Below are 12193 nucleotides of genomic sequence, written 5' to 3' on the forward strand. Positions count from 1 at the left end.
AAAGCTCTTTTCAGTGTACAAAATAATTCCGGGTAACCACTTTTACATGCAAATATGACAATAATTATCTATTCATTTTCTACATTCAACTTCCTATCTTATCCATTTTTAACTTAATTCTCCAACTTTTACATAAGAAAAGGAACAAACAAATTAATCCTGTTCACTAATGTTACTTTCATTCTAAACATTTTCTCAATTCATTTCAATTTATTTCAAATATTTCTTAAACATTGATGTTTCTTTTTAAGTGTGACCTTTTCCGTGATACTCTTTTCTCATTTAAAACACTAATGATTCCTATATCTTCATACTTACTACCTTTTAATTCCTTTATCTGTCATTTTTTCAATTTCATCACATATTCTTTCCATAGATTCTAGTTTAATACAAGCTTTTACACACAAAATAGAACATAAATTTCCCCTCCCCTTTTACTAATTTGGGAGTGCCACCTCAGTGGTTTACCTTAATTCCCTCATCTTAATTCCCAATAAACATTTATTTTAATTAGTTATAGTAATAATCATTCCCTAAAAAAAGAACTACATAACATTGTACTTTTCAGTCAGATTCCGCAGTCTATTTTCCCCCTTTACTTCCACAGGGTTTTATTTATAATGCCAAAAAAATAGAACAAAAAGAAACAATTAATCCATTTAGCTAGTCCTGGTCACTGATATTAATCTCATTTTAAAATATCCTCACAATTCATTTCAATTATTTCAATATATATAATAAACATTGACCTTTCTTGTAGCAATAAAAATAAGAACACACATTCATCTACTAAAAAAATATCAGTGCCCTTCCCTCCTCTCAGTGGTCTATATTCCCCTATTTTCTAGATAACTTGTAATTGCAAATACATTCTTATTACCCCTCATATTAGTGCAGAATCCCCTTTCTTAATTCAGTAACCATTATCCCTATGTAATCTAAATAAACAATTTTTGCATAATTTTACAATTCCCATATTTTTTCTTTCCTGTTCCTGTTCTTCATTACCACTCTTCCCTTTTATTTTTCCAAATATTTTCTCCCTCTGATTTGTGTCCCTCTACCTCTTTGTATCTTCCTTCCCCCTTTTACTTTTCTGCTGTTTCTTCCTGTCTTTCCTACTTTTACAGATATTCCCCTTTTTAGTTACTTTTTGGAATCTTCTATTTTTAACCCCCCCTTCTTTTGTTTTGGTGACCACTGGTTTAGTTGATTGTTGTCTGATGTTAACCTTGGAGTTAATCTATACTGATCTGAGTACTGATTGCTAGTAGAGAGGTACTTCGGACTTTTTGTTTCTTTTTGTCTGGGTGAGTCTCTTTTACATAGATGTTGTTAATGTCTCTGTGTCTATTGATGGCTGACCTGTCAGAGTGCCATGCTTTTAAAAATTCCTTGGCAATTTTGGACTTGGCATGGTCTAAAGTAGTCACATTTACCAATTAAAACTATGGTTAAACCTATCTATATGTTGTGAAATTAAAGATTTTCATCATTTCTTCTGACTGCCAGTTAGTGTTCATGGATGTGTTCTGATAGTCTTTTACCTGTTTGTCCTACATAGTGCCTGTTGCAGTCATTACAATATTTGTTTTTACATTCAATTTTTATTAGTTTATAATATGGCATACAAAGAGAATACAAAAGTAAATAGTAGGGAAATAAGGGAAAGAAAAGGGGAAGTGAATAGTGGGGGAAAGCAAGGGGAAAAGGAAAAAAGGCATTGACTTCTGACTCCTTTGGTGCAATAGAATAAGGCAATAACAACTAAGCTCAACTTTTTATGTAATAATATAAACTAGCAATTTTTACAACAATAAATCTACTTAATTGGTAAAACTCAAAATCAAAGTATCATTTTTTTCAACATCAAGCATAAAGTCCAGAAGCAGTTTCCAAGTAGAAATAAAGGTATTTTTTTCTTTAATCAAAATAGTCAGTTTAGCCATCTTTGCTAACTCCATCTGATTTTCTAAAGATATTCTACATGGAATTTCAGTTCTGTATAAGAAATAATTCCCATTCCTACAATTAGCATAATATCTATAATTAAATTAGCTGACATAATATTGCAGTTTCTTCCCAAAATGTAACATAGTCAGTGAAATATTGGATAAATCTAACCTCTAGCATTAGTGGTAGGGATGGGGATATGTGTTAGTATGACCTCAAGTGTTCAATATTTGGAGTTTTAGATTGGCCAGAAGACTGTCTACTCATTTAATATTAGCATTATAGAAATTATATTTCATTCTGCATGCTGCTGAATCAATAGAGATTCTAACGACTTCTTTGTAGATAGAAAGACCTGCAGGAAAAATATTTTTCCATTGCACTCAGGATGTTCATAGGAGGAATGTTCCTGTTAACTCTGCTTCCATACACAGCATATGAAGCTCTCACAGCAAAATGTAATGTCCAGTATCCACAATGCCCACTTCACAGCTATCATCAATCTGGAGATCTCTTCATTGGCAATATCGCCTCTCATGGGATCTTCCTTTCCTGTGCCAAAGATTTCATAAAGGAACCTCCACCAGCCATGCCTGAGGAACTTACGTAAGAAATTCAGTTTTGTATGTGCATTGTGTTAATTAGAATGCCAGATGATGTTATAGGAAATTGAAGAAACTTTAGGTGTTAGGCAGACATTGTCCGTTGTTCAGATGGAAAGTGCTTAATTTTTAAAGACATTATTCTTTATGATGATTGGAAATATAAGGTAACATGAAAATATAAAAATCTGAATGTATGAATGTTACATTGTGTTAAACATTATCCCTCCAAAGTAGTATACATCTTCTGTGATCAACAATAATAAATATGCAAAAAGTTTCAAAACTGTAAAATATTATCTGATACAGATTGCAACATTCATTCTAGAATACTTCCCAAGAATTACCAACACATCCTGGCCTTAGCTTTTGCGGTAAATCAGATTAATGAAAATCCTCAAATTTTACCAAATATCACCTTGGGATTTCATATTTATGATAATTATTACGATGCAAAATGGACATATCATTCTACAATGCTGCTTATATATACACTAGAACATTTTTCCCCAAATTACAACTGTAACATGCAGAATAAGCTCGTTGCTGTAATTGGTGGACTGGATTCTCTTACTTCTCTTGATATGGCAATTATTCTGGATACCTATAAGATTCCTCAGGTAAGGTTTGCAAATGAAGTTTAACAGATAACAGATAATCAGATTTGGAAGGGACCTTGTAGGTCATCTAGTCCAATCCCCCATCCAAGGGGGAGACCCTACACCATTTTTGACAAGTGGCAGTCCAATCTCTTCTTGAAAGTCACAAGCGATGATGCTCTCACAACTTCTGAGGGCAAGCTGTTCCATTGGTTGATTGTTCTTTAACACTTTTTAAATCATTTATTTGATTTGCTGGATGTACTTTGTTCTTGGAACCAGCTTACATAATTAAGTTATCCAAGGTAGTTACATATTGATTCATGAATGATTCTTCTTACATGTGAAGAAATAATATTTAAATCTATATAACTAAGCTAAGAATACATTTCCCTCCACAAATCATATTTACTAAATACATATAGTATGTTTGGTCTTATGAGAATGTCATAAAAATATTTTCAGTGATTTGACTTCTCAGATCTCTTCATAAGACCGGCTTGTCCCTGAGAATCCATGGAAATCATGGGAATTAATGCCTATTAAACTTGATGACAGGTCCTAGAGCTGGAAATGACTACCACATATGTGCGAGGGGAAACTATCTTTACTTTTAACTTTTAACTTGATGACAACATGACTGTCTCTGAAAGCCATTGACCTGGGAGATTTCCTTTTGCTTTCTTGTACAGTAGATCACGAGTCTGATCCATTAGGATATTACTTATATTCCTGTGAGAAGAAACAATAATTTCAAAATTTTAAGAATACTTCACCTCCAAGAAAGCTGGAAGTAGAGAGAACTGTTGTCTGTTCTAAGTAGGACATTATATTTAACAATGATATATTTTAATATTTTAACTATTTTTATTTGTTTTATAACCTGCAAGCATCCAGTCACCCTGTAAAGGAGACAAGTGGCATCAAAAAATTAAATCATAAATAAATAAATAAATAAATAAATCGCTGTCAGACAGCAAAGAATGGATGATTAGTATGTTTAAATACACAAAAACCACCAATCATTTTAATTTTGGTTTGTCAAAAAGCAACAGAAGGAGAGCACACATGTGCAATGAATACTGAAATGCTATACTAAGATATTGAGGATTTATAGTAGTTAGTCAGCAAAAGAATTTTTTATCTAAAGTGAAATATTCTTTAATGCATTAGTTGTGATAGATAGATAGATAGATAGATAGATAGATAGATAGATAGATAGATAGATAGATAGATAGATAGATAGATAGATAGATAGATGTAGATGTAGATATATAGGTATATATGTATAGGTATATATGTATAGGTATACATATAGATAATATAGATATTGATATAAATGATATAGATACCAAGAGATACAGAGAGATATTTTTACCTTGTTTGTTATTGCCTATCTCATTTGAAATGTTATAAATGACAGTTGAAACAATACATTCAATTTATTCTTATATTACTATAAACAGTGCAACTTTACAATAAATGCTGCAATTGTTCTTTTTCTTCTTCATGGATGCCTTTAGCTCACCTATAGTCCCACTCCAGTTATGAAGGACAAATCTCCTGGTCATTCCTTCTGCCAGATGGTTCCTAAGGAAGACCTTCAGTATGAAGGAATTCTGTCTCTCCTTCTATATTTCAAATGGATATGGATTGGAGTGGTGGTTATGGAAACGGACAGTGGAGAGAGATTTATACAAACAGTGAGACCCATGTTTTCTCAGAAGGGAATTTGTTTTGCATTCATACAGAAAATCCCTGTTATAACTTTTATTACTGATATATCAGAAATACTGTATAAAGGGAGGATTATTTATAATACATTGACACATAGTAAGGCTACAGTGATACTTGCTTATGGTGAATCTAATTCCTTTGGATTTTTTAGATTTCTTTCGTATCAATCAGATGAAGTTATTGACAGTAAGTATAGGAAATCCTTAGGAAAACTATGGATCACCACAGCCCAAATGGAGATTGCATCCTTTGTATTTCAAAGAAATTGGGATTTAGACATTTTCCATGGAGCTATAGCTTTCATGTTTCACTCCAGGGATGTATCTGGATTTCAACAGTTTATAGAAAGTCGAAACCCTTTCACCACAAAAGAAGATGGTTTTTTCAAAAACTTCTGGGAGCAGGTCTTTTCCTGTGTATTTCCAAGTACACTTGTGAATGAAATGGAGAAAAATCATTGCACTGGAGCTGAACAACTAGGGAGCCTCTTGTATCCCAATTTTGAAATGAGCATGTCTGGCCATAGCTACAGTGTCTACAATGCTGTCTTTGCTATAGCTTATGCTTTACATGATATGTTTAGAGCTGAATTAAAACACCAGACAAGGATAGAGAATGGACTGAAGCTACATAACCAGCCATTTTGGCAGGTAAAGTGCTCATTATATTCTATAATCCTGATTCCAGATTCTCTAATACACTGATAGTTTCCATTCCATCACATAACATAATTCAAATTTAATTCAGTTGCAATTGCTCTTTAATAATTATAATTTATGAAGTTTAATCACATCTTTTGCAAGGATCAATGTTTAAATAAATGAAATCAGCCCTGGAACATTTTACCTGTACATGTATTTTGATTAACATTTTTTTTTACATTTATCATCCTTTTGTTTGTTATCTTTTTAAAATTTAGCTCCATCCCTTTTTGAGACATGTTACATTTAACAACAGTCTTGGGGACAAGATAATCTTTGACCAAGATGGAAAGTTAATAGATGGGTTTGATATAATCAATTTTGTTCTTTCTGAAAACCAGTCAAAAGTGAAAATTGGAAGGATAGACCCTCAGTCTCCTGCAAATCAAACATTCATCATATACAAAGATGCCATAACGTGGAACAGCTGGTTTAACCAAGTAGGTTGTAAAAATACACAATCTGGGAAATGTCTAATCTGAACAGGAGCACTGAAATTGATTGTTAAAGAGGGCAATAATATCATTATTAGCTGGGGCATTTTCCCATCTTTATTTTTCAGTCAATCAATCAATCAATCAATCAATCAATCAGAATAGAGCTAGAAGGGACCTATGAGGTCTTCTAGTCCACCCTCCTATTCCAGCAGGAGATCCTAAATAATTTCAGACAAGTGATTATCCACTCTCTTCTTAAAAACCTCCACTGATGAAGCACCCACAATTCAGAAGGCAACCTGTTCCATTGGTTAATTAATTCTCACTGTTCGGAAGTTTCTCCTTAATTCCAAGTTGCTTCTCTCCTGGATTGGTATCCACCAGTGGAGGTCTTAACACATGGGCCTGATGGGCACTTGTCCATGGGCCCCACAAGCATAGGTGCCCCATACTAATCTGTGTATGTTAACTCTTCAATGCACCTTGCATCATATAAATACAGCAACTGTATGGCTTACTGAATATTATTGTGTTTTTCAAGCCTCGTGTATTGTTCAAATATCATGTTGATTAGTTGTTGCTGCACAGCATGTTTTTAATGTTTCAGCACCAATTTCTTTGGAAGTGCCAATAAAATAAATATATGTTTAATTTTATCAACCACTTACATTTTTATTCCTGTGAGTAATTGTCATAGGGGCCCAGTACACTGCTTTGCACGGGAGCCATAATTCTCTTAAGATAGCCCTGGTTTCCACCCATTGTTCCTTTTTCCACCTAAATATCTTGTGTTTCTGTTATTATTCCTGAAAATTGGAAATGAAAATTGGAAATATCTAATGTATTTTGCTTAACACACAAGTTACATGGTTACTATATTTTGGAACAATATAAAATACTTGGAAGGATAATTAATGATACTGATTAAGCAGCTCATTATTTGACAAACGAAGGTGTTTTATTCTGGAATGGACTTTCATGGCCATAAAGGTATCTATTGGGAAGTAAGCAGTTTTCTGATTTGCCTATTTTGGGGAACTTATTCCTGATTGGGCAAGATCTTGGGTAGGTTGTTGATATAATCCAGGGAAGGTAATTTGAGTTTGTTAACCTTCTTCTTTCTTGTTAATACTATTGGGATATGTAACAGATCACTTTGACTCTGAAAATGCCAGCCACATTTGTTAATGACATGTGTTTCCTAGGCTATGATGACCAAATGCGGCAGCTCAACATTTTCCAAAGCTGATAACTTTTTTCAATTTGAATATGACAGTATGTTGGAAAACTCTGCATTTATGCTGACCATGCTAGAGAGAACAACCACAGCTTAGAATCAAAGTACTGAAAAAATATTGCTCTTTTTTATGTTGGTTTTGGTTCATGAATTAGACTGCTCCTGTTTCCCAGTGCACACCTAGCTGTAATCCAGGTTCTAGGAAGCAAGTAATGCAAGAGAGGCCATTTTGCTGTTACTCCTGCATCTTATGTCCAGAAGGCAAGATTGCAGAAAAGGAGGGTAAGTATAATATTGTTTTTAGGTTGCTTAGTTGTTTCCAAATCTTCATGAGCTGACTGATATCACTGCTGTAAGAACTGCTGGCAATTAACTGACACTCATGAACATGTTTGGTTACATTTTCTTCTGTGTCTCTTTTGTTGATTATTATCCATTTTTCCCAAATACCCAGGCTTACCTCAAATATTCTTGCCTTCCTTTATCTGTCCCATTTTTTTTATCTTTGTTTTAATTACTTCTAGTGAGCAGTCTGGTTTTACTTTTCTAGTACTGAATATATTCTTTGCAATTCAAAGTTTTTTGAACATTTTTCTCCAGCACTACAATTCAAAGTCAAACATTTCTGATTGTTCACCTTTTAAAGAGTTTTTTTTCCTGGATTCAGTATTATCCCTAGCCTTTGAGTGGTATTATCACTTTCATTATAGCCTTTCAGTATTATCCCTAGCCATTTTTTCAGTATTATCCCTAGCCATTTTTTAAAAAAATATTTTTAATGGAAAATGGATAAAAATAATTCTATTTACAATAACAATTCTTTTTTTTTTTTTTTTGTAAATTTTATTTGAGTTTTCACAAAAAAAATACAAATAAAACATCTTTTTTGAAAGTAGCATAATCCCGGGTTACATTTCTTCATACAGACACAAATTCAATTTCATGCTCATTTTTATGTTCTATTCCATATCTTATTACTGTTTTACATTTTCTACATAGCTTCTCCCCTCTTTTAATTTTCTCAATTTTTTTAATTATCTCGTCTCAATTCAAATCATTATATTTATACTTTTTGTCTGTCCTGTTTCAATTATCTATTATCTTTTCTCATTAAACAAAGTTTCTCCTGTAGTTGCTGATTGGAGTATGACACCTTTATATCTTTTAAGTTTATCCATTTAACTCTTATTTAGGCTTCAATATATACCCTAAAGTTATAACATTCAATATAATATATAACTTCCATTTGGATTCTGCTTGGTACATTCTTAAAATACACACTATATTCTTAAAAAAAGAAAAAAATATGTAATTAAAACAACACATTCCATTCCAATTCAATTCTATCATTAATGTTAATATTAATTAAAATCTTAACTTCTTTAACATTACTTTTCAATTAAATATCATACTTCTATGGGAACAATTATAAGCTTTCCATAATTAATTCCCCCCCTTCACTTATATTTTATAAAACATTAACTAATTAAAATGTTCCTGTCCCTTCCTAATTCAGTTTTCTCATTTATTTTATTTCACTTATTTTATTAACAAACATTTCACTAGAATACACTAACTATTTTATCCCTCATTTTAATCATACATTGTTTCCAATTTTCTAAAGTTATTTCTATTACTAATATAACAATACAATCTTATGTACCTTTACAGAATCCCTTTTTCAGTTAAATTTTCACCCATTATCTCTAAATAGGCCCTGTTTCTCTATATCTTGTTTCGGTCCTTTGTAACTTCTTTTCCTTTCCTTCTTCCCTCTCTTCTTCTCTCTCCCCTTTTTACCCCATTTTCCCTCTACCTCTATTTCTCTCTTCTGTATTCCCCTCTTCTGTTGCTTTCCAGTATTATACTTATTTTTTGAATTATTTTTCTTTTCTTTTTTTTGTTTTTTTAAGTCTTAAATTCTCCATTCTCTTTACCCCCTTTCCTTTTTCTTCCCCACATAGAATTACTTGTTCATTAAAGATGGCTTCTTCTTTGTCCCAGTCTTCTTGTTTTGCAGTCTTTTCTTGTTGTTTCTCATAGTTCCAAATCTCCATTTCTAAGAATTGAAAAACGAAACCAAAAGAACCCTTCCCTTCTTGTGCATCTTCTTGGTACTTTTAAGTTCCATTTTCAATTCATCCAGAAGTGGTGCCATTGTATAAATTTTTAAATAACCACCCGATTAATTTTAGTCATTCAAATGCAATAACCAAGAATCCAAAGATCATCAAGTAATCCAAATACACGCAAGCTGTTTCTTTTTTCTCTCTTTTTTTTCACTTTCTCTTCCTGGGGTTCTACTGTTTAGTTACAAAGTTTCAGTAAAAATGTATCTTTTAGAAGTCTTGTTGAAGTTTTACTGTAGATTCCTTTTAATTCCAGGCAGTCTCCTCCCTCTTTCCAGATCCTGCCCTTTTATTCTTTTTCTCTCCTTTCCTGCTTATGAAAAAAAATTTAGTGTCCAGAAATCTTTATTATCCCTTTGACATTTTGTTTTATTTTCAGCTTAATTGCCTGTTGATGTCAAAGCGGATTTTTCTGATTTCTTATTTAAGTCTCTTAGTTGTCAGTATAGGGAAAGGGAGAGGAAAAAAAAAAACCAACCCTTTCCCTTTTCACTTTCCTTCGCTGCTTCAGACTCTTCTTTGGGAACGATGTTATTTTTTTGTAAGTTTAAATTCTAGGGTACCTTAGTTGTTGCTTTTGCAATTTTACCCGGTCAGCCAAAACTTTCACTTCTTATCTTCCTCCTGCACATTCTTTTCCGGTTGAGTTCTTCTTTGAGGTGGCCATTTCTGACCACTGCTACAACTGCCTTCGGGAAAGGGAGTAATGGCCAGCTGAGGAGGAGAGATGCGGCTCTCCTCAACCTTGCTGGCAGTCTCCCCCTTTTTCACCACCTCTATGGGGTAGCTTAGCCCCAAAACCAGCCGGCTTGGGGTGCTCCAGCAGCTAGCCCAGACCGAAACTGCGCACGATCGCAGATTTCTGTCTGTCGCCGAAGGAACTCAAACCGGAAGCCCCTATTTACAATAACAATTCTATCTAAAGTTCAGTCTCTCATGTATGTTATAATTTCTTTTTCACTTTAAATATAAAAATAAATACTTCACTTTTTAATCACACTACTTAGGAGAGTATTCTTGAGAAGTTAAACAAATTTAAATTAGAAATAAGATTAAAGTAACTTCTATCTATTAACTTCTGCAAATTTATCCTATTGACAGAATTCATATTTCTTTAGCCAGGATATAGAAGCCAAAATTCCACGAATTACTATAAAGTAATTATGAATATTTTAAATGTAGTCATACATTGTGGGCTTTACTGTTTGTATGCAAGCACTGGTGCATATTATCTGAGTTAATAAATATGGGTAGATATGTGTGTGTGCACATATACTTCACTGTTGGATTCAGAATAAAGTGCTATCTGATATTCAGCTATTTAAAAAGTTATCAGTGGTGGTATTTATGCATAATTTTGATACTTACTGGACCCTTTCAATTACAGATATGAATGACTGCTATAATTGTACAGAAGAAAAGTATTCCAACAAAAATCAGGATTCATGTATTCTGAAGGACATAAGTTTCTTGTCTTATGAAGAACCTTTGGGAATAAGTTTAGCTTGTTTTTCTCTTTTCTGTTCCATAACCACAGTTCTTACACTAAAGATATTTCTGATGCATCACAACACTCCCATTGTCAAGGCCAGTAATCGGGATCTTACCTACATGCTCCTGGTAACTCTCTTGCTCTGCTTCCTTTGTGTATTACTATTCATTGGTAAGCCAAGCAAGATGGCATGTATTCTCCGACAAACTACTTTCAGCATCATCTTCTCTGTGGCTATTTCCTGTGTGCTGGCCAAAACTGTGACTGTGGTCCTGGCTTTCGTAGCAACAAAGCCAGGAAGTGGATTGACGAAGTGGGTGGGGAAAAGATTGGGCTATGCTTTTGTTTTATCTGATTTCTCAATTCAGGTAGGGATTTGCACTCTATGGTTAGCCATCTCTCCTCCTGTCCCAGATGCTGACCTGCACTCAGAGGCTGAAAAAATTGTCCTACAGTGTAAGGAAGGTTCTATAATTATGTTTTATTTTGCAAGGTTTTATATGGGTTTCTTGGCCATAATCAGCTTCATAGTGGCTTTCTTTGCCAGGAAATTACCAGATACTTTTAATGAAGCCAAATTCATCACTTTCAGCATGTTAGTCTTCTGCAGTGTTTGGATATCCTTCATTCCAACCTACCTGAGCACCAAGGGGAAATACACAGTTGCTGTAGAGATTTTCTCAATGTTAACTTCGAGTGCTGGGCTGCTGATCTGCATCTTTTCCCCCAAATGCTACATTATTGTTCTGAGACCAGATCTAAACAACAGACAGCTAAAAAGACAGAAGTAATGAATGTTCCCAAGAATATAGTTGTAATCAGGGGTGGGATTCAAAATTTTTAACAAACGGTTCTGTGGGTGTGGCTTAGGTGTGGGCATGGCTTGGTGGTCATGTGACTGGGTGGACATGGCTTGGTGGTCATGTTATTGGCTGGGTGTGGCCAACTCAATATCACTCACATAGAGGCATGCATCTCCTCGCCTGGCCTCTCATGACTGTGGGGATGCTGCAATAGTCGTAAGTGTGAAAAATGGTCATAAGTCACTTTTTTCAGTGCCATTGTAACTTTGAATGCTCACTCCACAGAAGCAAAGTACCAGCAAAGTAGAGAAAAAAAACTCCAGAGATGTTCCTGAGACAGGAAGTCTAGTCCTGCCAAGAATGTAATAAGGATTAATGGAGAGGCAGTTTCTGCAAGCAACACCAGAACGTTTCCTTCCTGCCTTCCTTACAGGATTAGGCCAGTAATTTCTTCTAACAACCGGTTCTCTGAACTGCTTAGAATGTTAACAACCGGTTCTAGC

The 12193-nt window shown here is 34.0% G+C and overlaps 1 protein-coding gene across 1 annotated transcript; it reads left to right on the forward strand.

The window, feature by feature from the left end:
- The first annotated feature begins 2356 nt into the window (after nucleotides 1–2356).
- On the forward strand, nucleotides 2357–11678 carry LOC113426942 (vomeronasal type-2 receptor 26-like). Its single transcript, XM_087947457.1, has 6 exons — nucleotides 2357–2559; nucleotides 2884–3175; nucleotides 4678–5541; nucleotides 5811–6032; nucleotides 7422–7548; nucleotides 10783–11678. The coding sequence occupies exons 1-6, from the start codon at nucleotides 2357–2359 to the stop codon at nucleotides 11676–11678; spliced, it is 2604 nt and encodes an 867-aa protein (XP_087803583.1).
- The last annotated feature ends 515 nt before the right edge of the window (nucleotides 11679–12193 follow it).

This window comes from Notechis scutatus, chromosome Z, assembly GCF_049901735.1.
Source record: "Notechis scutatus isolate UNSWTSFEM ecotype Mainland chromosome Z, rNotScu1.2, whole genome shotgun sequence".
Classification (NCBI taxonomy): domain Eukaryota; kingdom Metazoa; phylum Chordata; class Lepidosauria; order Squamata; family Elapidae; genus Notechis; species Notechis scutatus.

Bases quoted from the DNA above. Each gene is read 5' to 3' on its own strand.
- LOC113426942 (XM_087947457.1), top strand. From the start codon at position 2,357: ATGTTCCTGTTAACTCTGCTTCCATACACAGCATATGAAGCTCTCACA. The intron at 3,176-4,677 runs GTAAGGTTTGCA...GGATGCCTTTAG, and splicing joins ATACCTATAAGATTCCTCAG to CTCACCTATAGTCCCACTCC. The intron at 5,542-5,810 runs GTAAAGTGCTCA...TTTAAAATTTAG, and splicing joins ATAACCAGCCATTTTGGCAG to CTCCATCCCTTTTTGAGACA.